Source organism: Eulemur rufifrons, chromosome 21 (assembly GCF_041146395.1).
Source record: "Eulemur rufifrons isolate Redbay chromosome 21, OSU_ERuf_1, whole genome shotgun sequence".
Taxonomy (NCBI): Eukaryota; Metazoa; Chordata; class Mammalia; order Primates; family Lemuridae; genus Eulemur; species Eulemur rufifrons.
In genome coordinates, this window is record NC_091003.1 from 1,975,636 (window position 1) to 2,003,345 (window position 27,710).

General features: G+C 43.4%; 1 protein-coding gene across 1 annotated transcript in view; it reads left to right on the plus strand.

Annotated features, from left to right (window-relative positions):
* The window catches only part of TMEM132D (transmembrane protein 132D), a 510,659-nt gene that overhangs the window by 110,029 nt on the left and 372,920 nt on the right, over nucleotides 1–27,710 (plus strand). The window contains exon 2 of the mRNA XM_069497436.1: nucleotides 12,244–13,132. Coding sequence (XP_069353537.1) covers nucleotides 12,244–13,132 — 889 coding nt within the window. The remainder of the gene's footprint in view (nucleotides 1–12,243; nucleotides 13,133–27,710) is intronic.

The following is a 27,710-nucleotide window of genomic DNA, read 5'->3' on the forward strand; positions in this document are numbered from 1 at the left end:
TGTTTGTTTGTTTGTTTCGGAATATTACAAGAGTACCAAACGTTTTGGTTACGTGAATTACTTTTGTAAGTTTGAGTCAAAGTTACAAGTGTGCCAACCCCCCGATAGTGTGCATTGTACCCGTTAGATGGGAATTTACCTGTCCCCTCCTCCCCGCTCCCACCTGCTTGAGTTCCATGGAAGTTTTCTACCATATGTGCACGTGAGTGTTGATCATTTAGTTCCGGTTTTATAGTTTAAGTGTGTGTTTCTCCATTCTTGGGATACTTCACTTAGGAGAATGGTCTCCAGTTCCATCCAGATTGTTACAAAAGTTATTAGTTCACCATTTTTTTTGTAGTTCAGTAGTATTCCATGGTGTACATAGACCACATTTTATTAATCCACTCATGGATTGATGGGCACTAGGGTTGTTTCCACATCTTTGCAATTGTGAGTTGTGCTGCTATAAACCTTCAAGTGCAAGTGTCTTTTTTTAATAGAATGTATTTTTTTCCTCTTTGGGTAGATGTTCAGTAATGGGATTGCTGGATCAAATGGTAGCTCTATTTGTAGCTCTTTGAGGTATCTCCATACTGTTTGCCATAGAGGCTGTACTAGTTCGCAGTCCCACCAGCAGGGTATGAGTGTTCCTATCTCTCTGCATCCACACTAACATTTATTGTTTTGGGATGTTGTGAATCTGTAATGGCTTACTTGATGCTTGTTTTTTGTTTTTTTTTGTGGTGAACTAAGGCACCCATACCACCACTGGTTATGAAATCTGAAGGGCAAATCCCAGCCATTAAGCAGCTTTGAAGAAGGCAGCAAACCAGAGGGAAGCCACAAAAGCCCTATTGTTTTTAAAAGACTCTCATAAGTTCGGAACCAGATACTTCCTTTGCCAGGGTGAAATAAACTTATCACAGAGAGGCACAACATTTAATCAAAAGTTTAAAGTGATGATGGCTACCGTTTAAAGCAGATAATTCACTGCGCAACAAGGGCTCTGAAATCAGCACTTTCTGGTAGAATAATTTACTGAACCATTTTCAAGGTGTCTGAGCTCCCTGATGTTTACAGAATTCAGCACTTAAAGAAGGGCTTTCCATATGGGAAACAAGTGGATATTTCTCGAGGCTCACAGACATGCATCCCATGTGATTAAATATCTGACTGGGAAAATAAACAGTTGAGGTTTTCCTGCATCTGTTGCTCATAGGGACTCGGAACTTTTATAAATAGGAGCTCCTGAAAGATGAACTGTTTCTTGTACAAAGTGTGTTTCTAGTTATGTTGAAATTCTGGACCTTTTATTGTTCAAGAGATGTATTTTTCTATGTAGCTGAATTGAATCTAATAATTTTCACCTATTTTTTTTAGGTTGCATTGTAGAGTATGTAGCACATTTGGGTAGGTTTTTTTTATTAGGAGTGAGAGTAGCCATTTCTGAAAATATTAATATACTAACATATATTGAACATTACTCAAAATAACTCATGTAATTCTTCCAACAACTGTGTGAGGCAGCTACTGTTATTACCCCCATATTATAGATGAAGAAATTGAAAATAAGGATTAAATGATTTGCCACAAGTTACAGAGCTAGCAAGAGGGAAAGCTAGCAAATGGCTGTGCTGTGGGTGCGTTTTTTGATGAATGTAGGCATGCTTGCCTCTCAGGGCTGTCATGAATCATTGTTGAGGCTGTGAACTGCACAAGGCTTCTTGTGCTAGGGGACTAGTGGAGCTGAAGTCAGTCTCTGTTCCACTCTGTGGCTTATGCTGGCTGCTGTGAGTACATGGGCCTGGAAAGAAAGAAACATTTCTAATGAACACAGAGGTGTCTCGTATGTTAGCTGCAACTGTGGCAGAATTCCATATAAGCATTTGCCTGCACCCTTCCTATCTGTAGATGCTGACAGTCCCTGAAAAATAAATCCTGACTCTGCAGGTTGGTGTCACTATTAATTCATAATTGCAACCTGTATTAGTTTCCTATTGGTTCTGTAACAAATTACCACAAACTTAGTGGTTTAAAACATCACAAATTTATAGTCTTACCTAAGTTCTTATAGGTCCAAGCTCCATTGCTGCTTTTTTCTTCCACTTTTTAAGGAACCTTTGTGATTACAGTGGGCCCACCTGCATAATTCATGATAATCCTCCCATTTTATAGTTCCTAATTTAATCACATCCGCAAAATCCCTTTGGCCATGTGGGTAATTTATTCACAGGTTCCAGGGATTAGGTAGGATGTGAACATCTTCGGGGGACCGTTAATTCTACCTTAGGAAATTTGGTCAGTTATATCACGATTCATTTGGGGGTTGTAATTTCTGGGCCAAGTGAGGTGCACCTTGCTGCTCTGCATTGGTACCCGGAGAGCGGATGCTCGGTTTAACGACGTGTCCAGAGAGAGCCGCTGTCGCCCTCACTGGCGTTCCTGCTGGAGGCCTTGGGGAACCCATTAGACATCTGCTCAAAAATTTTATCATTATTCTATAAGAATTATCCTATTTTTAAATTTTTTCTTTTTGAACTTTTTTGGTTAAAAACCCAAGACACAAACACACATACATTAGCCTAGGCCTGCGCAGGGTCAGGATCAATGTCACTGTCTCCCACCTCCCCATCTGGTCCCACTGGAGGGTCTTCAGGGGCAATAACATGCATGGAGCTGTCATCAGCTACGATAATGATGCCGCTTTCTGGAATACTCCCTAAGGACCCGCCTGAGGCTGTGTTGCCGTGGACTTTCAGTAATACAATTACATACTACGGTATATTACATGTAATATACTATCGGGGCCCAAGGATGGAGCAGAGAGACCACTTAGGAGGCTGCTCCGGCAGTCCGGGCGGGTGATGGTGGCTGTTTGGTTCAAGGTGGTTGTACTGTCCATTCACTTCTGTCCTCTGTAGCCCAACTCTTCACCCTTTTCCTCCTCACTCTCTGTCCTGAAATGCTAAATGTCTGTGAACCGCGTCAGCCAGCCCCGTTGGTCTCTGACTTCCCCTTGGGTTTGGCTGATGGAAAACAGCGGCGGGTGACCCAAAGCTTAGGGGCAGGGCACAGGTTGGCAGAGACGGTGCTTCTGTGCTGAAGGCGGCAGCTCTGCTGGGCGGCTCCTCCAGCCGCAGCCACAGCCGGCCGGCACCTGCTCCGTCCCCTGGCCCTCGCATGCTGGGGGGAGAGTTGCTTTTACTCACAGCTGTCGCTAGCTCAGACTGCTGCTCTCTCTCTGCCCACGTTCTTCGCATAATCCCGTTTCAGACAACTGCCAACGTGAGCAGGCCGATGCTTTCTGCGTGGAACCTGGCAGGGTGGTGAGGACAGTTCGGAGTCCGCACCTGTGTCTGAGGCAGAGCAGGAGCTCATGTTGTGGACTGTGCAAGAGGTGGGAGAGCAGAGAAGGGGTCATGTGACACCAAAGCTTTGCCACTGATGCTGGAGTGAGGGAGGTGGCCTTTTCTGAGGGCAGACAACGGTGTGGAGAGAGGTCTTGGGGGAAGCAGTACGGTAAGAGGTACAGGTCGAGTGTTGGATGCTTATTGGGTCTCCAAGGCAGGTGTTGAGACGGAAAAGGGGATGTATGAGCGGAGTTGAAGGAAGAGGTCCCGTCTGCAGGTGCGGTTTGAGGCCGAGACTGCAGCTGAGATTACGAGGGGAGCGGGTAGAGATGCGAGAGGCGTCCCGAGGACTGAGCTCGCACACGCAGGCCCTGAAAGGCGGAGACGGTGAGGAGGGCGGCGGAGAAGATGGTGCAGGAGGGACCGGGAAGGGCAGAGGAGAGCCAGGGCCGGGTGCTGTGTCAGACACCCCTTCCTCTGGCCCCAGGTCTGTCTGGATTCAAGTTCTAAATGTGATCCGCAAGAAAGACGCTTCAAAATGCAGTTAGATATTGGGGATGGGCAAGACATTTTTTGCATAATACATTATTCGAATTAAAAACAATCGTTACAGATAATGGGAACATTCAGAGCAGGGGTGAGGGGGGGAGGTTCTCAGGAAGAAAATTAATGCCCCAAATCCCACCAGGCAGATAGAACTACTAGTTATATTTGGGCTTTCCCCAACCCCTGCTTTCTGTAGATTTCCTGTGTTTTATTGGTTCTGACGCTTTTCCATATATGTTATCTCTGAAGTCAGACTGTGTCTTACAAGCCAATGTCTTAACATTCCTTTTATCCTGAAATTAGTTGTGATTTAATTCACACTGCTAGGCATGGTCATAAATGTTCATATTTTCATCACTTCTATACATAAATACTTTTAAAATAAATTTTCAATACGAAAGTAAAAATTCCAGATGATAAAAGATTTTGTGTCCGTTCAGCCTCTCAGTGGTACATAAGATAATGGTTTATTTTAAAATTTATGGGATCTTAGATTCTATGAAATACGACATGTGTTTTTGTGTTATAAGTTAAACATCCTCGTTTTTCTTTTCAATCAATAATAAATTATGTGATGTCTGCTTCAGGCCACTAGGCCAAACTTCCTACTGAGAACAAGTAGAAAAACTGAACAATACAATGAAAAATCTGCTTTATGGTATTAAAGAGCTTTGGAGAGAGACAGGATTTAAGAAGTTGAGATGTCGGGAGAATAGGAGCCCTGCTGGGTAGAGTGAGCTTTGTGAGATGTCTTGGCTCAAGGCAGAGAAATTCCGAAGCTGGGAGAGAGGAGTGGTTAAGAGGAAGCTAAACAACATTTTTCAGTCTCATGAGACAAAACTGGAGCTCATTTTCTGCCCAGAAACAGTTCCTTGGCTGTTCTAATAAATGGTTACATACACTTTTCATCGGATTTATAGTTTGTAGTTAATTTTTCAACTTTGTAGCTGACACAGCATTAAACATTCTTACAAACTGAATATTTCTGTATTTTTTTCGGAATAGATTCCTAGATACACAATGAATGGGGCAGACAGACAGGAAATTTCAAGCCTCTTTTAGATATTGTCAAGTCATCTCCCAGAAATAAACCCCCGACCATGGTCCCTCATGAGCTCTGTGAGCGAGTATTGCTGTTACTGATTTTAAAAACTCTTGGTCCATTTTGGAAGGAAAAAATACCACTGTGAGCTTGGTGTGTGACCTGGCCTCTATTTTGAGAGTCCGGTAGTGACAGGACCTGGTCTCCATGTCTCATTTAAGTGGGACTTGCTCACTCTGTCTGGAAGTTGTCAGTCGTTCCCTGCCTAATCTGCATGGCTGGAACATTGGCCGTGTCCTTCCGAATGTATCATCCGTGACTCATCACCTACATATATACCGTCTCCTACACTGTAACGCTGAGGCGCTGGTTCTCAAACCAGACTGATCTTGTTCCCTAAGTGGGGTTGCAGGATGTAGCAAATAAAACCACGTGATGTACCATAAAATGTAACCTTCAGATGAAAATGATTGTCCTATGCCATATGGGGGACATACTTACACTACAGAATATTTTTTTTTTTTCTGACATTCACATCTGAATGAGTGCCCTGTGTTTATCTGGCACCTCTACCGGGAAGGGGACATTTAGACATGGTCTGGAGACACTTACGGTGTGACCCTGGGCTGGGGTGTCCTCTGACTTCCAGCGTGCAGAGGTCAGGGATGCCGGTACGTCCTCAACACATACAGCACAGCCCTGCACAGCCGGGAACCATCTTCAGTCGTGCTGAGGTTGAGAGTCCCTGACCCAGAGGTATCTCAATTGCCACTTAAATTTCCCGGCTTTTATATTTAGCTAGTGAGATGTAAAGATTCTCAGGCTACATAGGATCCATGTATATGGGAACATGTATCTCCCTCACACCCTTTTTGTGTCTCCATTGAATACTTCCTTGATTGGCTATGTTACTTCCCATCCTCAGACCCTGTCTCCTTTTTCTCCACAGTCCTTACCACTGCATGCAATTATATTTCACGTGTTAACTTGTATGTCGGTCTGCCCCCCTCACTAGAATATTAGCCTTGTGAAGACACAGACCCGACTTGTCTTGTGGGATCCCATCTCCCCAGCACCTAGGACAGCGTCTGGCCCCCAGGTATTTGTGTCACGAATGACATTGTGAATAATGGGTAAAAACAGAAATGTATCTTGCCTTTAAGATAACGTCACAGTCTCCAAACATGCCTTGTTAACGGATGAGCCTTATGCTCGAGTGCTGCTCACACCTGAATCTCCAGAGAGTGCTGCGTCCACCACCGGCTGTGTCTGTCATCCTCGTGTACCTTTAATACTCAGAATTTTAAGAGATCTTGTTATTTGGGGGCTGTATATTTTTACATAAAATATTTGACTATACATTGTGAATTGTATCTTTTATTAGAAAGTAAGACCTTTAACTCAGTTAATTTTTCTCTTGAATTTAACTTTGTTGTATTAAAGTTGTGACACCAGTTTTTCTTTTCTATGAAAAATTTAAGCCCATCTTTTAAATTCTTAAAATTTCTTAATTTATTTTAGGAGGTCTCTTGGAGAAAATTTACAATTTGAACTATTTTTTTTTCTTTTAACTTTTGAGCCAGACTGAGAGTCTTTGTCTTTCACCAGGAGAGTTTAACCCATTTATATTTAGTATCATAACTTACAAATCTGTTCTTCCATTATCATATTTTGTTTTCCATTTTTTCTTATGTGTATTCAATATGTTAATAAACTGTTTTTGTTCTCTCCTCACTTCTCTCTGATCTATTAGTATATAAAATCCTAATTTTAAGCTTACAAAATATAGTTGAACGTATCTCTGGTTATCGTAGATTAAAAATAAAGGCACATCTACTGACGTCTATAAAGATACAAACTTAGTACACTTTCCCCCATTTCTATTGGCATTTTAAACTAATAAATTTTAAATTACTATAGTGTTTGGATTATAAATAGTTTTTGATTACTGCTTTGAGTTTGTTAGGTTTTGTCTGTTTTTAAAACTCTTTATTTGAATTCTATGCTTAAGTGTTTGCAGAGCTCACTTGGTCCTCATTTAACACAGCCTTGCTATTCTTCACTATTACACCTGATTGACCTGGTGAACTGGATATGCTTTTGTGATTTTTCAAGAAGGGGCAGATAAGGGTATATGTTTGTATCTTTCTGCTGCCCAAACAATTACCAGGAAAAAAATCCAGGGCAGATAAATGTTCAATTAGAACATCCCTCATCATATGTCTGTAAATATTATTGTTCTTTAACATCTAATTTTCCATAGTGGACAGGATCGAGGCCAGCCTGATTTCTTTCTTTTTTTTCTTTAGTTTTTAAATAAATGTTTATAAAATTATTTTTTACCCTTGACATTAACATGTATCTTTAGCAAATATCTAAAGGTGGTGTTTTCAGTTTTCTCTGGAATTCAGTGAACTGTGATATTATAATTTAAAATCTGTATAGTCTTGTATAACATATTTAATTAACAATGAATAATTCACATATATATACACACACATCTATACACACCCACCCAGTGATCTGATCTTTTCTTTTCTTGCATTTTAATGTTTCTGTTGCACTTTCCTGGTGTCCTCATTTAAGAGCTCCGTCATCGTGTATTGAATGTCTGAAGTGAGTCTCAAATGGTTACAGCCTCTTACTGATCATTTTCATTTCTTTGCCTTTTCCATTTAGCTGTAGAGAAAGCTTCAAAAGTTCCCTTTCTTATGTGATAAATTGAACTTTCTGCATTTTCAGATCTGTATCATTACATCCAAAACCATCTTAAATTCCTAACTTTTCCATCTCCGTCATTTCATTACAAAACAACAAAGGGTCTGCTTTTCTTGACTGAGCTTGAACGTTCTTGTATAAAATGTTCTTTGATACCCTGTAGCAGATACTCCTCAGAGGTGTGTTTTTCCTACCTCTTGAATGTCTTTCTGAATTTTTTTTCCTTGGAGGCTTTTATTGATGGATCCTATTCTCCTTCTGGTGTGTTTTTTATTTACATACCTTTCTCGCAATGGAATTGCGTATGACCGTTGGACTGCGATGCGCCAGGTGTGAGGATGCACCTGCCGGTGGGGGGGAAGGGGGCAGCTGATACTTGCAGCAGGGCAGACCCAGTGTGATAGGTGCCACCTGTGAAGTTGGGAAGCTGCTACGGGGGCCTGGTTTCCTGTAAGTGGTTATAGGTTTGGCCTGGACTCATTCCAGGTCCCCAGTGTGGCTATGTCAGACCTTCTGTGCTCCCCTCCCCTCCCTGCAATCCCTTTCCCTGTTACGAAAAACACCAGCAAGAAGCTTCTGTGCAGTGTGGCCAAGCTCACTCTTGCCAAGTTCATTGGCCGTCAGCACTGGGAATATCACCAGGTGAGGGACCGTCCCTGTGGTCCCTGACTTTTGCTTTTTACAAATATCAGTGTCGTTGTCCCTGGCTGATGACTATTTTCTTTCTATGACACCGTGCTGAGAGGTGCCAGATACGGGAAATAAAAATACAAGATGCCCAGTTACATTTGAATTTCAGGAAAAAAAAAAAAAAAACCCATACATTTTTAACACTTTTTTATTATAAACATGCCCCATGGAATGTCTGTTTACTGGCAATCAAAACATTAAGTAAGTGGGTTCCTGTGTCGTACCTGGCAGCCTGACCCATGCCATGTTTTCTGCATGAGGTGTCGGAGTCCCCCGTGACTTCCCAGGAATTCCCGAGGCTCCACATGATACAGGTTGTACTTAATTCTCAGCAGGGATGTGGACTTTTTACTGCTTACCACATTCTCTTAGTTACTGCTCTTGGGTCCACTTGGGGGAAAAAATAGAGTCCTGTGCTCAAACTGCCATCTTACTTGAGCTTTTTAAAAGAATTATTTAGAAAAAATGATCTTTTCAAAAAGGTTAACATTAATATAAAATCCCTCCAAGACGACTGAGTTGTTTAAAGATGTGAACATGTCGCTTTCCTTGAAATAAGTGTTCACAGCTGTGGCACCCAAATAAAATGTAAATTTTTTTTTTTCTCAGAGGGTTATTAACTGAGTTTTACTGTGCGTTGCTTCCTTGTTTGGCACTTGGCTCATTTTTATGTGGAATAAAATCCGTGTCCTCTGGGTATGAGAGCCACCCCTATTGGGGACTGCAGGATAATGAGTTTTACTGGGTTCATTCTGTGCATGGTGGAATATAATTGGTGTTATTTTTTTTTTTTTTAGTTTATTAAAAAGGAAGAAACTAGCTTTAGGTCAACATGGAACATTTTTGAGCAATAAGCATGTGGTTCAGCTACGAGGCAAAAAGACTGTTAGGCCGTTTGTGGAATAAGGAGAGGGAGTTTACTGCCCTTCGAATGATGGACCCAGTGACCCCTGATGTCCTCATTGCTCCCCTGAATAAAGTCGGAGGACCCCACGACGCTGCCCTTGAAATGCGTAATCAGTTGCACAATTAAGTTTTGTGTCCACCAGTGGAGTGCAGGAGTCAGATGTTCAACAGGGAAGTTCGCAGAGCCCTGGTGTCTAGTATTAACGTCTAACTGTCTGCAATCTGGTTATCTGGCTTTGGCAGCTTCTAGAATGAATGGCAGGCTGGTGCCAAGGCAGCAGCAAGGTAGCCGTTCCGAGTAGCGCCGAGGTGTGTTTTTAACAATAGGGATGCTGTGTGATTGTGCGGTTCTTTCGGGAATCCCGCTGCATGGAGAGGCTCCTGTCTGTTGGTCCCGTGTACCTGGGATGACACGGAGCTCTTAATGGGATGAAAGGATTGAGGTTCTGATGGTCGTGAAGGGAAAAAGACGGCAAATGAAATCCTAATGTAAAAACTAATCTGCTCTTTGTAACATAAAAAGCATAATCCATTTGTTGATTCATTCAATTACCTGTTGATGAAATATTTATTGAGTACCTGCTATTTGCTGGGGCCTCTCCTGGAGACGAGGAACACAGTGGAGGGAAAAAGGCCCCACGTATCATCTCTGCTCACTGGCACGTGACCGGCTGGTGCACACGGAATTTCAGCACAGCATGGAGTGCTGGGGTGGGGGTGGGGGGAGGGGCGGGGAACAGGCAGTGAAGGAGGAACACAGGTGGGGAACGTAAGCCACACTCACGCAGTCCGGGAAAGTGTTGCAGAAAGATGACTTTTACGATGCAGCCAGAGGGGCACAGGAACGTGGCCGGGCAAATGGGGAGGGGCACCCAGACAAAGGACAAAACCTAAAGCTTCAACCCAGAACACGAGCAAAAAATTCATTGCCTGTTCTTTTCTTTCACTAAAACTCATCTGTGAAAATAAGTTTATAGAAGACATATATCAGGAGTAATCTCCAGAAACTTTAAAACATAGAGCCTTTTTAAGAAAAGAAGTCTCTTTGTTACGTCTATAATATTCTGATTTTTGAAAAAAAAAAAAAATCCTGATTAGGTTGAACCCTATGAAATTGCTCTGTGGGTCGGTGCAACCTGCTCACCTGTCATAATTGGTTTCCAAACTGCTCACCTGTCGTAAGTGGTTTCAAGTGGGTTCAGCACAAGCCAAAGCCTCGGTTGCTGAACTGGGGCTTGGCTGGCCTGAGCTGGGTGATGCCATTGAACAGAGAGATTCCTTCATTCAGGGCTGTGATGTTATGTAAACTCAAGTCGAATGTGTGTGTCGAACTGGCAGCTTGTGTCAAAGTGACACTGGAAGCAGGTCGGCACCCTGCAGTGTCTGAGCTGGGCTGGGCCCTCTGCAGAGCCTGCGGGAAGCACAGAGTGGGTGGCTTGCTCTCGGCTCACAAAGCCGGGACAGGACCTCGTCTCCGAGCTCTCCGCTCTCCGCTGCTCGCAGACAGCTGCTGCGAGGGGTCCAGACTCAGGTGGGCGTGATGCTCCGGAAAGCGTGTTCACGTGGGCCTTGGAAACAGGTGACACAATGAGTGTCACAATAATCAAAGATAATTATACGGCTACCGATGAGAAGGGCTTCGGTGCAACCGGTGGAGCTTGGCCTATAAAGTCGGGGTTCCCAGAGCCGATAATTTCCATTTCTAAAACGCCTTAAATTGGTTCTTTGGGTTATGTAATCGCTCTGTGTGCTTCTTACAGCAACCTGTAAAAATAACATTTTTGGATGTTTCCTCCCTGGAGGGAGGGATGTGTTCAGTAAGGGAAAGTGAAAAATGTTTTTTGCTTGTCGGTGACAGGGTAGTTTGACAAGAAGCGGATGTAACGGGCGTGGGTTCTGCCCTCAGTTCCTGGGTTCTGGGGTCCAGTTTGCACAAGTGAGTTGGAGCAGGTGCTTCATACGCTTGGCCCTGGCACTTCGTGGTCACGTCATCTCATCTGTTTCTGGGTGTCTCTTCCCAACATACCCTTCCAGAGTCTTTTCCCTGCTCCTCTCGGTGTAACTCCAACTATAATTCACAATGTCCACGTGACTTGTGATTGGCTATCTGAAGTTATCTTGGCCCCGAGTCCTTAACCATTTCCCCCTGGACGATGCGTGCTTAGGGTGTAGCCTGTGTGTATGGGTGGAACGTTGAAATGTCGGAAAATTGGTTGTGAAAATGGACACAGATCAAACCCCGTGCTGAGGAATGTCCTGTTTGCAGACTGCGAGGTTGAGTCAATGGGCAGGTGCTTCTCTGGATGATGCCAGCGCGTTCTTAATACCTTTCTTTTCTCTTTTCTTTTTTTTGTTTTTCTTTCTTTTTCTTTTTTTTTTTTTTTTTTTTGAGACAGAGTCTCACTCTGTTGCTTGGGCTAGAGTGAGTGCCATGGCATCAGCCTCGCTCACAGCAACCTCAAACTCCTGGGCTCAAGCAATCCTCCTGCCTCAGCCTCCCGAGTAGCTGGGACTACAGGCACGCGCCACCATGCCCGGCTAATTTTTTTTCTATATATATTTTTAGCTGTCCAGAGCGTTTCTTTCTATTTTTAGTAGAGACAGGCAGGGTCTCGCTCTTGCTCAGGCTGGTCTCGAACACCTTTCTAACACTTGCTAATCTCCCTTTTTAACAAAGTGAGAGCAAGTCTTAAGCAGAACTCCCTGAAGGCACCATTACCACTAGTTGAAATTTTAAAACATTTTGTTCAAGTTTTATTTGCATGCACAACTTCGATGCTGGTTTTCTGCTTATGTTAGTGGCATTGATTTCTCCCGATTTCTCCCAGAACAAACGTATTGATTATCATCTAGTGGGTTGATCTAAATAAGAAACTCTGGGCAGAGAGTTGCCGAGGTGGTATGAAGACAGGGTGATCATTACGGGGGTTGGGGGGGAGGGGGACGTCTGGGAGGTTGGCCACCCGGCCCCAGGGGTACTAACGCCTGAACTGCGCTTCCTTCCTGCAGTGTCGGAGAGTCGCGGGATCCTCGACAGCATCCAGAGGTTCTCCCTGCTGCCCACCTACCTGCCCGTGACCTACCACATCAACAACGCGGACGTGTCCTTCTTCCTGAAGGAAGCCAACCAGGACATCATGAGGAACTCCAGCCTGCAGTCGCGCGTGGAGTCCTTCCTGATCTACAAAGCCAAGCGGCTGCCGGTCCTGAACGCCAGCTACGGGCCGTTCTCCATCGAGCAGGTGGTGCCGCAGGACCTGATGCTGCCTTCCAACCCCTTCGGGCTGACCGGCAAGTTCTCCCTCAACTGGAAGCTGAAAGCCCACATCCTGCGGGACAAGATCTACCTGAGCCGGCCCAAGGTGCAGGTGCTGTTCTACATCGTGGGCAGAGACTGGGACGACCACAGCGCCGGGGAGAGGCTGCCGTGTCTCAGGGTCTTCGCTTTCCGGGAGACCAGGGAGGTGAGGGGCAGCTGCCAGCTGCGGGGGGAGCTGGGGCTGTGCGTGGCCGAGCTGGAGCTGCTGCCCGCCTGGTTCAGCCCCCCCACCGTGGTTGCCGGGAGGAAGAAGTTCGTGGAGCAGCCGGAGGGGAGCCCCGTGGAGCTGTATTACACCGTGCAGCCGGGCGACGAGAGAGGGGACTGTGCCAGGGAAGACGCGAGGAGAGGCGGAGGCATCCGGGCGGGCCACAATGACATTGACGAGTCCGGCCCGCCCCTGCACAGGATCGGGAGTGTCTTTCTGTACCAGACCCGCAGCCAACCTCCCCTGCGGGAGCTGCGTCTGGACGGCAACGTGGCCGTTCATTACGCACCGAAGACCGTGAGACGGGGGGATGTGTTGACCTTTCCTGTTTCCATCTCCAAAAACTCCACGGAAGATCGCTTCACGTTGAGGTAAGTCGGCTCGGAAGGTCTGTCTGTGCCAGCCGGAAGGGCTGCCTCCCAGTAGCCCACGGCCTGATGAGAAGAACCGTGCTCTCTGCCCAAGGCAGAGCTGATCTGCAAACCTTTACAGGCTCCTTCGCTCTAAAATGCACAGAGACCACGTTGATCTTTTTGGATTGGCAAATGGGTTGTGAAAATACTCTAATTAGCAGATTTTCCCAGGCCGTTGCAGAGCTACTGGGAACCCCAGGGGGGGAGGGTTTGCTGACATTATCTTTTCTGCCTTGGCTTAGGGGTATGATCAGCAAGTTTTGAGAGTTGCTAAAGTTACACCAGGAGCCATTTCAGAACTGGAGAGTTCCGTGCCTCACAGTTGCAATGTAACTGCAAACGAGTTCGCAACAGTTGTCAGAAAGGATACAGAACATGGTTTTGCCAACTCCAGAGCTATTCCAAATATGCGAGTTCTAAGTATAATATGGTACCAAGCTCAAAGTTATCATCTTGTTTCTCCCTGGAAATAGAACTTAGTGCTCAAGAAAATAAATGAGCATAACGTGTGAAGAATATACAGTAGAATTTGTTGAGTTTCTTATATAAGAACATACCGAAGATGAGACATTTAAAATAACTACTGCGTGCTTTAGAATAAATATGGGCCGGTTTTCTTTTTGGAATGTAATACAGGAGAGGAGCTACTTGCCTTGGCTTGGTTGTATTTTCATTATGGAGTTTTAGTTCTGTTGTGTGTTAAACATGGGCAAGTTTGATCATAACAGCTAGTTAGTCTAAGTGTTGCTGGGTGACTAACAATATCCTAACATTGCTGCATAACTCAACAACTTGACCCTGAAGTGCAATATAATAGAATTTGTGTTGTATAACTTTTGAAAATGGGAGTTGCTACTGTATCCAAGACGTATTTTATATCTGGGTTTTTAAAGTTTGTCCAATAGCGAGCAGTTCTCTGGTACCCCTTAATGTGGGCTTCCTAGATACTGTTTCTTTGGGTTTTTTTTTTTATTTTTTATTTTATTTTTAAAGGATGGGTGAGTTTAAGAAAGTGTTGTTCTGATTCCACTTTGCACATTTAAGTTGTGTTGACTGTGCCCCAGTATGAGAAATTCCTTTTCCATTCTAACTAAAGGAGCGGAGACTCGTGGACAACGTTAATCTAATGCTGCAACCTAAGCCTGGAGGGTAAAAGCCTTTGGCTCCGGTGGCTGTTGCTGCGGGGATTAGCCCCGGGGATTTAGGGCGAGTAGACACATCTGTGGGGCTGTCGCTTCTGTTCCTCTCTGGAAACCAGACCTAAATGCAGCTGGTCATAGGTCCTCGTGTGGGCTGCTAGCTTTGTGTTTGGCTTCTCCAGGTCCCAATGATCTTGTAGAATGTTCTTTGCGGAGGCGGCTGCTTAGGTAGATATTTTGCTCATAGAAACTAAAGCTTTGGAATGAGGGGAGCTTTGTTCTTAGACCATCTCACGCTGTCAGCCATCCTTTGTGTTTGCCAATTACTGATGGTTGATTTCCTGGACCTGGGGTTTAAAACAAAAATCCTCTGGAGCTTTGCCTGTCAGGAGATGAGATCTACATTCTGCTTTTTTTTTTTTTTTTCTTTTCTTTTTTTGGAAGCAGTTGTGTGTATAGTATTGAATCTCACGAAGAGCTTTGTTATCCCCTGATTATGACTATTTATTGTGCACTAAACCTGTCCATCCGGGTCCCCAGGGTGGCTTTTATCTTTGGCAATGTGTCACAAGACCAGCAGAAATGCACTTTGCCGGGCTACACAGCGTAAGGCTCCAAACCTTTGCGAATTCCAAGCAGCTACGTTGGGTGCCCGCATTCATCGAAGACTGGAAAATTTTGGATATAGGGCAAAAGTCTATTTGTTTGGAGTCCATCAATTAAAATTTGTTGAAATGACAGTTTCCCAGATGACGGTGAAATAAGTATTTCATGACTATGTTTCACTTGGTAAGACGCTCTAGTCTAAGAGCTTGCTTAATAACGTGCATGCTACACACTTAAAATGCTCTAATTACGGATGAGTCTCACCCATTTATGAGAAAAGCTGGAGGTAAACTAGAACCTGGCAATATTGGCCTTTCATTTGAATTCCCATAATTAGAAAGTAATACAACTGTATATCTTTTTAAATGTAGTCAATTTGACACTAATTCAATTCAGCTTCTGAATATTTAGAATTTAGTGTGCGTCTGTTCTGTTTGGCCATCTGCTATAAATAACCAAGAAGGATGGAGCCAGATATCCTTGGGTCTGGATTGTGACTTGTGTTTCTGGACTCTGTCGAAAGTGCTAGCATGGTCCAGAGGGGTCTCATCTTTCATAGGTCAGGTGCCAGCAGGACACCAATGGCCACCGCAGGGGCGCTAACCCCAGCCCATCCAAATTGGCAAATCCTGGACTGAAGCAGTTGGCTGCGGTTTGAATTCTTTGGTGGTGGTGGCCGACCACCACCGTGCACCTCCGTGGTTGTCTGTGCCCACAATTACCTGTGTCACGCTAAGGCACAGGAGGTGGATTGCACATACATGCATGTGTCTCTCTCTCTCTCTCTCTCTCTCTGTGTGTGTGTGTGTGTGTGTGTTTTGAGACCAAAAAAAAAAAAAAGAAACTTGGGTGTGGCTGTTGGTCATCTTACAAATTCCATTCTACCTCGCTGCTTGTGTCTCCCAAAGCCAACATCTGCAGACAAAAGCAAAGCGTTTTCCTTCCTTAGATATCTAAGGATACTTTTAATTTCAGAAAGTGTTGCCTTCAAGTGCCCCACAGCATTTGAACCCTCCTCCCATATGCTTCTCATACGTTCTTCTGTCCTATTTCCCTCCCTGCGGAGGGGGAGTCCACAGGTGTTACTGGATCAAGGCTCTGGAGGAGGATAAGAACTTGGCTCTTCTGTTCACATCCTCCCCTGCTACTCCTCAGCATCTCTTCCCCACCAGGGGGTCAAGTTCAAAGGAGTTCCGGTCCTCAGATCTGAATGGAAGGCTCCGGCCAAATATTTGCATGGCATCAGCTTTGTTCCCTCCCAGCTCGGAGAAACCAGGTGGAAAGTGTAGAACAGTGTAACAAAACTCAGAAGATTAAGGCTTTTCTTAGGGACATTCTTAAATGTGTTGAATGAACGAACAATCTGTTGATTAACACATACACATACTTTGCTAAGCATTTGCAGTTTTAAATGCTCAAGAATTTAAATGCCATGTGTCTTGTGCTCGGATCAGGTTTAAGACCAGCCCAGAGGAAGGACAGTATCACTGAGGAGATATTCCCACAAAGATGAGACTTACCAGGGAGGAGAGACAAAGAAAGTAAAATTAATAATGTTTGACAGGGGCAAGAGTGAGGCTGGGATGGGTTATGCACTAAGGATGTCTGTTGGTGATTTGGGAAGCCTGGCTTGCAGAAAGTTTTAAGCTTGTTAGGAAATAAGGTGGTGGTTTGAAACTGACCCTGAGCTTAATTTGCTTGCATGGCGTGTAACCTTTGAAACTGCCTTGGCCCCGAATAGGATCTCTTCTTCTAGTTCAGGTAAAACATGCTCTGGGGCATCCAACAGTATTCTGTGTTGAAGCCCATAAATCCCATTCTGGTTAATTTAAGGAAAAAAAGGATGAATAAAAGGGTTCTTGGATGGATATTTTGTGGGTCTCCAGAATTGGTAAGAGACAGAGGACTGGGCTTGGCAATGCAGGGTCGGACAGAGGCTGGACACAGGGTGTGGACACCCTCACAGCCCCCTCTCGCCCACCAAGCAATATTCCTTAGACAATTTCCCCTGTTCTTGTTACACTCAGTCAGGATGTGAAAATCCCCAAGAAGCTCCCAGTGGCTCACATACCTACTGGCTGGCTGAGAACTCGTTATGGCTTCCACGAAGAGAGATGAGGTCCTTTAAGGACACATCCCATGGCACGGGGAATCTCCCTTTCTTGGAGAACGGGGTGCTATTACGAAGAGGACGGATGTTGGTTTCTCCCAATTCCACCTTTGTCACCTCGTGGGGACTGGAGGAGTTCCTTGGAGAAAGGAGTGATAGACAGACAGTTTCTATTTCAGAATAGACTGAGATTTACAGAAGTCGTAACATCAGTGCCGAGTGTTGCCGTGTGCCCCGCGGCTGGTTTCTTCTTTCATCCATGTCTTACATTAGTGTGGTGCGTTTGTCATGGTTACCGCATCGATGCTGACATGCCGTTTATTAGCTAATGTCCACACTCCATTCAACTTTCCTTGGTTTTTCCCTGGTGCCCTGTTGCTGTTCTGGGACCCCATCTAGGATTCGGTGTCAAGTTTCGTCATTGGGTCGTCTTAAACTCCTCCTGCTGTCACTATTCCTGAGATTTCTCTGTTCTGGTGACCTTGGCAGTCTTGAGATCTGCAGGTCAGCTGTATTGTAGGGTTTCCTTCAACTAGGGTTTGTGTGATGTCTGCACTCACGATTAGACTAGGGTGTAATGGGTTTTGGGGAGGAAAACCATAGAGGTGAAGTGCCATTGTCGTGACATACCAAGGATACACATGGCCCACATGACTTCCCTGTTGATGTTAACTTTGCACCCCTGGATAAGGTCACGTTTGTCAGGTTGGTTCACTGTAAAGTTAATTTTCCCCTGTCCTCCATTCCTACCCTCCCACCTGCCCCGGGATCCTTTGGAAGTGGAGGGGGACGATACCCCATCTCCTTGAGGGTGGTTATCTCTGCCAATTCTTAGAATTCTGCAGGTGACATTTATTTTTGCTCATTTAATAATGCATTTATTTCAATGAGGGCAGCTGGATATTTATACTTTGGGTTATAATCCAGTATTTTGTTAGACTTTTCCACTTTGGCTGTGGAGAGCTCTTTCATTTGGCTCTAATGCGATGTAGAATGGAAGTGGGTAAGAAGTTGTCTTGGCTTATTCCTGACCTCGGGGAGAAGGCATCTAGTTTCCTCGCTGTTAAGTGTGATGTTACCTATAGGCTTTTGTTTATATTCTTCATCAAGTTGAGGAAGTTATTCTTTCTCTTGAGTTTGCTTAGAGTTTTTCTTGATATTTTAAATCAAAGCTTGCTATCATTTTGTCAAGTTTTTTTTTTTTTTTTTCTGTGCTAGTTGATATGACTGTATAATGTTTCTCCTTTAGCCTGTTAATGTGGTGAAGTACTTGATAAATTTTGGTGTGTTTAATTATTTAGAGACATGGTCTCCCTCTGTCCAGGCTAGAGTGTAGTGGTGTGATTATAACTCACTCCAGCTTCAAACTCCTGGGCACAAGTGATCCTCCTGCTTCGGCTTCCTGAGTAACTGGGACTACAGGTGCTCTCCATCATGCTTGGCTAATTTTTCAAATTTTTTTTTTTTTTTTTTTGTAGAGAGAAGGGTCTTCCTATGTTGCCCAGGCTGGTCTCAAACTCCTGGCCTCATGAAATCCACCTGCCTCAGCCTCTCAAAGTGCCGGGATTACAGGTGTGATCCACTGTACCTGGCCACTTAATAAATCTTTGAATGTTAAATCAGCCTGTATACTTGGGATAAGTTCCACTTACGTGTGGTGTTTAATGCTTTTTATATACTTTTGGATTCAGTTTGCTAGTACTTTGTTCAGGAGTTTTGTGCTTATGTTAATGAGAAACATTAGTCTGTACTTTCGCTTTTTCTTATGTCTTTATATGGTTTTGGAATTACAGTTAGAAAGTTTTCCTATTTTTTTGGAAGAGTATGTATAAATGCCATTTCTTAAATGTTTGGAAGTTTTCACTAGTGAATCACTCTGGGTCAGGTGATTGAACTTTTGGGGAGGGCATTAATTATTCAATGTACTTAACAGATAGGGCTATTCAGGTTACTTATTTCTTGTGAGTTTTATTAGGCTTTGTCTTTCAAACAATTGGTGCATTTCATCTCGGTTATAAAATTTGTGGCCATAGTTGTCTGTTATCTTAATCTGTTTAGGTTTTCATTAATTTTTATTTTGTGATCATAAATTGACAGATAATGTATATTTATGGGGTACAAAATGATTTATGAGGATAATGTGGAATTATTAAATCAAGCTAATATATCCATCACTTCAAATACTTATTTTTAGTGGTGAGAACATTTGAAATTTATTCTCTTAGCAATCTTAAATGTATGCTACATTACTCTGTCCACCAGGCTCTGCAGTGTATCTCAATGGGGGGGGGGAATATCTTAATTTCTATGGGATTGGTAGTGATGGCTTTTCTTTCACTTTTGTTATTTGTAATGTGTTTATTTCTTGTTCTCCTAGATAGCACTTCACCAATTTCACTGACCTTTTCAAAGAATCAGTGTTTGGTTTTGCTGAATTTTTCTGTTTTCTACTTGATTGATTTCTTCTTTGATTTGTATTATTTTCCTTTCTTCTGCTTGATGTCAGTAAAATCTGCTCTTTCTAGTTTTCTAAGGTTAATTGTAGATTAGACTATTGATTTTAGATCTTTTCTTACATATGCTTTTAATGCTATAAATATTTCTCTAAGCATTGCTTTATTGTATCCCAGACATTTTGAGAAGTTCTATTTTAGTTTAAAATACTTTTAAATTTCTCTTAACTACTTCTTTGATTCGTGTATTATTTAGAAGTGTATTGTTTTATTTCCAAATATTTGTTGGGTTTATCTTATCTGGCATTGATTTATAGTTTAATTACTATTGTGGTCTGAGAATATACCTTGTATAATTTCTACTTTTTAAAAAATTTAAGGCTGTATGGCCTAAAATCATTTTTGGTAGATGTCTAGTGTGACCTTGAGAAGAATGTGTATTCTGGGTCTGTTGAGTGGACTAGTCCATAACTGTCAATTAGATCAAGGTGACTGATAGTGCTGTTCAGGTCATCTGTATCCTTACTGATTTTCTGCCTGCTGGGTCTATCAATTACTCACAGAGGAGTGTTGAAGTTTTCAACTGTAATAGAGGGTTCGTTTATATATCAGTTCTATCAGTGATTATCTCATAGGTTTTGATGTGTGTGTGTTAGATGTGTGAACATTTAGGGTTGTTATAGCTTCTTGGATAATTAACCCATTTGTCATTATGTAAGGTCTCCTTTTCACCCCCGATACTTTTCCTTATTGTAAAATCGGCTTTGTTTGAAATAAATGCAAATACTGAAGCTTTCTTTTGATTATTGTTGGCATGTTATATCTTTTTTCCATCTCCTTTTAATCTGTAAGAGTCTTTATAGCTAAAGTGGGCTTTCGGTAAACATTATATAGTTAAATCTTATTTTTTAATCCACTTTGACAGTCTCTCTCTTCTAATTGGTGTACTTAGTCCATTTGCATTTAAATCTTATATAGCTGGATTAATATCGACTATGTTTTCCCAGTATAATTGGTTTCCTTTGTAATTCTAAGTGTGTTTTCTTTGATTTAAAACATTATTCTGAGAACGTAGGTGTCCACAGGCTTCATGAGACTGCCAAGAGAGGTCAATGTCACAAAAAAGGCTAACAATCTCTTTTTTTTATAGATTTAGGGGTACAAGTGGTTTCTATTAATTGCGTTTATTCATTTCCTATCACTCCCCCACTTTTTCTACCCTTTTTGGTTCTAATATTTTATCATTCCATTTTATATTCTCAATGGATCAATGATACTAAAATACTGTTTCTCTAAAATTTTTAACTATTTTTTTTTTTTTTTTTTGAGACAGAGTCTCACTCTGTTGCCCAGGCTAGAGTGAGTGCCGTGGCGTCAGCCTAGCTCACAGCAACCTCAAACTCCTGGGCTCAAGCGATCCTCCTGTCTCAGCCTCCCGAGTAGCTGGGACTACAGGCATGCACCACCATGCCCGGCTAATTTTTTTTTTCTGTATATATTTTTAGCTGTCCATATAATTTCTTTCTATTTTTAGTAGAGATGGGGTCTCGCTCTTGCTCAGGCTGGTCTCGAACTCCTGAGCTCAAACGATCCGCCCACCTCGGCCTCCCAGAGTGCTAGGATTACAGGCGTGAGCCACCGCGCCCGGCCAATTTTTAACATTTTTTAACGAATCCAAGTCCAATTTTATGTAACACTACAAAGCACTAGGAGGGCTTGTCATTTGGGCAAGCTTAAGTCACATTTCCACTCCCTGGTTGTGCCACAGCAAGGAGAGACAAAAATCTGACTCCTTCAGGGTAACCCAGTAGGAAGTGGCTCCTGCGTTCAGCACCCACCAAGACCGGTCCCAGTGGGGAGCAATGGATACCCCTCCCTAGAGAATTCAGGGTGCTTCCAGGAAGAGGGAATAGAAGCAAAGTCCCCCAAATATGGCGAACACCTACTGCAGCCTCCTTGAGGGGGATTATCATCCCCACAGTAGGGAGAAGGAAACTGACACAAATCTGACCCCCAAAAGGCAGACCTGGAATTCGAACCTGCAGACCTTTGACTCCACGCTCCTCCTTCCCGCACTTCGTACAGTGTTGCCTGAGCGTCTCCCAGGACCCCGCTTACCTCGTGTTGTGTGAGCTTCTGCGGCAGGTTCAGAAGAGACAGGGCGTCTAGTGAAGTGGGCATCGTCAGGGACGCCCCTGGGACTCTGCACAGGGACACAGGATTCGGGTCACTCCCCGTGATGAATGTGAGATAAATACATTTGAAAGGAGCAAGTTGCTCCTGGTGCCTCAAAGCGCAGAACCTCCGGGGAAACCCAGAGGAGGCTGGAGCAGTGAGATTCCGGTACCCACATGATGAAAAACAGCCAGGAGGAGAAAACAAAACATATTTCTACATGTGCATTTCATCCACAGTCCTGTCGTTCTCCCGGGAGTTGGGGTGGGCTGTTAATGGGGACCTCTGGGAGCAGAGTCTCAACCCCCTTCCTCAAGGGTTTATCTGACGTGAGTGGATGTGAGCACGGTAGCCTTCCTCTCTCCATCACGGCTGTAGGAGGCTCTCGGGACGTGGCCTGGCCAGGGTGTGAGGGAAGGACACCTGAGTGTCTGCCACCATCATCTTTGACCCAGCTGTTTTTCATAAAATAGTGAAATAGCGGTCGAATTCCAGATGCCCTTTATAACCTATGTAATAATTTTTAATATGATTTTCATCCTTTGCTGCTGCTTTTACCTGTTGTGAATTAAATTCTTCTATCGTCATCTCACTGGGTTTTCTAGGCTTTTCTCAGTCTTTACTGGTGGAGAAACTCATTTGGCTCTGAAGACAATCACGTTACCCACTTTGTAGATGGTATTGAGAGAAAAAAAGAGCAGAGGAAACGGTTTATTCAGGGACCGAAGTTGACAGGACAAAAGCAGCCCGGGCAGAACAGCAGCATCAGCTCTGGTGTAATGAGCTGTCGTACAAATCCTGCAAGGGAGAGTCCCCCCAAACCAACATGGCTTCGGGTTAAAACAGAAAACACGTGTAGAGTTACGGTTTAGTCTTGAAATATTTTGTTAAACCAAGAATTATACAAATAAGAGGATAACTTTGCTGTTGCAGACGTGATTTGTTGGGAAAAGATACCTGAAAAAAAGATGATTTTAGTGAGAGTAAATATACATTCTCAGAAGGAAATGAAGTTTCTGACGTTTTCTAAGTATAAATCTAAGGCATGAAAAGCCACATTTTAAGGTGAATTCATCCATTTCCTTTGCCAGCAAAGGACAGCTATGCAGACTGCCTGGGTTTCCAGCGTGCTGCTCAGAAAACGTGCCTTGGCTGAGCCTTTTCCAAATCTTTGATGCCTGCAAAATTAGCACCTGATGCCGTTTTTCACTGGTTTGAGGAAGATTTATTTTAATTCTCCTTTTCCAACTCTTTACTACATCACAGCAAAGAAAACTCAGGGGTGCTCGAGTTCCAGACAGGTACAAATGGAGAGATGCCAGGAGGCACCTAGTTAAGTCTTCTCATGTCACCTGCAGACAGTCGGCGGGAGTTTTCTCCGCGCTCTGAGCCGACGGGGTGACTGCGCTCGTGCCTGGAATTAGGTTTCTCCTCCTCAGAGACCTCTGTCCCCTAGCAAAAGGCACAAAACCCATATTTTACCATAGGCTCCCCTGATTTTAGGTAAGATCCGTTTTATGGAATTAACTGGCCTATTTCTGTTCTACTGAGCCTTTGAAAGAGACACATAATGAACTCGGAGATTGGCGAGGAGCAGAATTCGATACCGGTGTTTGCGGGAGAAGTAGGACATTGCAGATTGGCTCTGTTACATGCGAGGGAGCGGTCAGACTCTCAGAGTGTGGACTGAGAAACTATCGGTCTGGTATTTTGACTGTCCACGCCCTGCGTCTTGCAAGAATACAAGCATAATTCCGGTACCAGTCTGGCCGTGCTGCTCCGACCCTTCCTTGGGCACCAGGGGAATGAGAGATGGCTTGTTCTCAGTCCTAGGTCTGTGGCTTCTGTAGTTTTCCTTTAAGCAGAAATTTATTCTGCTCTGCACGTGGCTGATGTAAAACTGAGATTATTTTTCTGATAAATATGAAAACTTTTTATCACTGGCATTTTCAAACGTATGAACGTGGAGAGAAGAGAATAATGGATCCAGTGTACCGTCACCCAGATCCAACGGTTACTGACTTTTGCCGACTTTGTGTCACTGTTCACTAACACCTTTTAAAAAGTGAATTTTAAAGGCAATCTGCTGAAAGAAGTTAGTCACAAAAGACCAGTGTTCATACAATTCCACGTATGTGACATTCTGGCAGAGTTGAAATATAGCGATAAGAACTCATCCATGCTTGCTGGTGTTTAGGGAGGAGAGATGTTTCTACTAGGAGGCAAAAGTGCAAGAGTTTGGGGGATGATTAAACTTTCTGTATTCTGTAGTGGTGCTTACAGGAATCTAAACACGTCTCAAAACTCAACTGTACACCAAGATATTTATATACACGTACATACATAGATACACATGCGTGTCTGTAGATGACATGATTGCGTGATTCTGTAGAATTGTCAAAGTTCAACATTCACTTAAAATGGATGAGTTTAATTTAATCCCATCTTTTATGACCTAACAATGACCTAACCTGTTGCAACAGGTCATCCTCATCTAGGCTGGTCTCTTCCTGTCTCGTCTCAGGTGTACAGGCTCTGGGTAACTTTGGTTTCCTAAATCATGTTCTTGCCCTCGTGTTAGTTAGGGTAGGTAACAATATTCTACTTTCTTTTACTTGACTTAAACGTCTGGTGTTTTGAGTTCTGAGAGTGCTGACGTAAAGCCTTCCCTGGCTGGGGTGCTGGCCATGTTTACTTCTTCCTAAAAGTACCCACCTTAATTTGTCGGGGCACATTTTTTCACGGAAACCCCTTTTCAGTGTAATATTGGAAACCTGTAGCAGACTGTCATCTCACAACTGACCGAAGCACGTCTATTCCGCAGAGTAAGATACACCAATCTTCTAAGTTGCTTCTTTTCCTTCAAGAGTAAAATAAGTTTCTGAACATGAAGAGTGTTTTGCACATGGCTTTTAGTCTCTGGCTGTGAATTTTTACTTTTCAGTTCTCTTTGCTGGGAATATGATAAAGCAATGTTTTTAATATATTATCTCAATATTTATCTGTTGCTTTCTGTGTTTTGTCAAAAGTTTTTAGAGACTCTGAAAAGGAAATATAAGAAATATTTGAGATTTTTTAACAGCTTGCAAATTCAGTTTTTTTTTCCTTTGGCTTTTGCAAATGAGGAAGAAATACTGTGCAAACTCCTCCAAGTATAGCTATGTGTATTTTTCCAGTGTTCTCTGAGCTCTTGACTCAGGCAGACTCAGCTCAGTTTAGATTTGGGGGGTACTTTGAGGTCTTTTGAGCTATTATTTCAGAAGTGTGCCTAAAATAGAAATGAGGGTTTTTTTTCCCTTTATAGAGTTGGTTCAAGAGAATTAAAATATAATTTATTTCACATAGTAGAGAAAATGATTTAAGATCCCTCAAGACTGCCCAATTGCAACCTGGGTGGTTTTCAATTACAGAAAAATGTCATAGAATATTAGTTTTGCAGATTTGTTTTTCAAAATGAGCTAAAACAGATCCACACTTTGACGTTCTTAGTGGACAAGAAAAATCAAAATATATTTGAGCATCCACTGTGTGCCTATCACTGTGTATGAAATAGAGATATTATGCACATTAGGAAAGGTAATGTATAAACTATATCATAGGCAGTAAAAGATGGAATCGCTAGCTAGTTGGAATGTCCAGAGACCCTCACGAAACTTTTTGCAAGTGACTCAGCAAATAATGAAGCATTTCGTTATTCCTGTATGAAAGAGGTTGATATTTTAAGTAGAATGTTAAAATGCAGCATATCTTCCTTTTTGTCTGAGCAAAGCCTAGAAGACCCTCTGCTTTCCGCTTTTAATTTTCTGTGAGCTCCATGTTTTATGGCCTTTTGTCCTATTTGATCTCACCCAGGCACTGATTTCCTGCTCCTCTTCCATATTCATCAAGGGGCTCTCAAGTGGCTTGCATCGCTCTAAGAATTGCAAATGCCACTGACAGCATGAGCAGTTGCCAGTGCTGTGCATCTAGACGCCCCCCTGCCTCTGGTTCTTATCAATAGCTTCTGGTCAGGCCAGCTCTTCTTGGAAGAATCTCTGCTGTTGTATGGGTCACAGCAAATTGCCACACCCAAGATGGCATCCTCAACCACACCAGGGCTACTATAGGTGGGGTGGAGGCAGGATAGCGATTGGAACCTACACCTTGCCCATTTTTATGTACAGATGATGACGGAGTCTTTGCAGGTGGTGAGCACCAGCTGTGTCACTGTGTGTGCAGCAGGTGACATGTGCACTATTTAATCTGGAGACAGGATGTGTAGGTGCTCCGTGCCCTGATTCCCCAAGCACAAGATAGGGACAATGAAAGCACTTATCTTTCGGGTGGTGACTGCATACAGATCACGCTAGAGCGGTGCCCTGCGCAGAATGAGTTCTCAGTAAGGGTTAGCTGTCATCGCTCTCCATGGTGGTGTTATATCCAGGGGTTGAGTGATTTTTTTGTATTGATAGTTTGATTCCAGAGCATTTCAGGACCAACCAAAATTGAGGATTTCTACTTTCTCTGAACAAGCTGACTCTGAGTTTTTTTTTTTTTTTTTAAAAAAATACGATTCTAATGAAAATTGCAGGACATCAGAGAAAGCATTTCAAAGGGTTTCAGTCTCCCTTCATTAGCACATTCTCTTATTATCCTGCCACGTCTGGTTCCAAGCTGGAGCTGGTTGCCGTTCACGCTGCCTTTGAAGGTGGGATTCTTCAATTACGCGAAGGTCTAGAGGCTCCTGGCCCAAGCCGGGGTGTGGAGAAGCCAGGTGGGCTGGGCCACCCTTCCCAGGAGGGCTGTGGGGGGTCTCTGACATGTCACTGCAGTCTGCTTACCTCTGTTTAAACCGTGATGGCAGACTTCTCCCTATTCCTTTTTCAAACAGAGATCAAAAAGTGAAGCAACAATTCCTTGTACCAAAAACATCATGCAGTTGGTGTGTAAACATCACATTTTTCCTTTCTTGTGAAATATATAGCCTATCTTTTGAAAGAGGTTCCCAAATACTGATTTTCATCCTAATTGGAGAATAATGGTCAAAGTCTGTAAATCCCATATGATTTGTTCCCAGGACAGGGGAAGATAAAAAGAGCACTGCATGCTTGTGTGGATGAGAGATGTTCCCAAGCGTATCTCGTGATGCGATGCAAAGTATTTGGGATGTGGCGGGAGATACATTCATTGCTTTGGATTAAAAGTCTCTGTTCTGTTCTTCTCATGTTTTTTTTGTTTTTGTTTTTGTTTTTTTTGTCTTGGATGGTCACGGAGAGACTGTGTGTTGCTTTGCTATTGATTTAGAATTAATTCTTGGTCACTCTGCCAGAAACTGCTAGTTGCCAACATCCATTTGTGCCTTATTCCTTGCTGACAGAGTTCTGCTTTTATTCTGGGGAGGAATGTGTAGAGATAACATCTCCACTTCCTGGCCCCCTTTGTGGTTTGGGTTGGTTGTGTGACCCGGTATGTTCTGGTGAGAGCTCAGTGGAAGTCTTCAGAAGGGATTTTTTGGGACCTATTATTCTGATAAAAATGGGCAGCTGCAGCTAGGGCACACCTTTTGCCTGTCACCCCTTCTTCCTGGGAAGGTGTCATACTTTCTGGGTGTAAAGACTCCATTGGGGACCCTGAAAGTCAGAATCTAAATCCGACGCAGCAGGAAGCTGCCAGGGGCCTGGGTCTTTGAGGACTTCTGTGGTCCACCTCACTGGGTCTACTAGCTTGTCTACATCTGGACTTTCATATGAGAAAAATTTTTTTGGTTAAACTACCATGTTTGAATCTATTACTTGCAGCCTAATGCAATCTTGTTAATGACTCCTATTTCTTTCTTTGTTGGTAGGTTGATTGATCTGAGCCTTGGCCAAAAAAAATAGATGGTGGGTTCTGTTCACATAGGTCTCTGGCTTTGCTGAATAGCAAGGCTGGCGTGCCTGAACCTGGTCACAGCTTGTAAACGATTGAGTGATTGGCAGGTAATAGGGGGCTCTGTGCATGGATCAGACAGCGAAGCCTACAGCAGGAACACCTGCAGACACGAGCTGAAGGTGAATTATCGCTGTCTTCGCTCT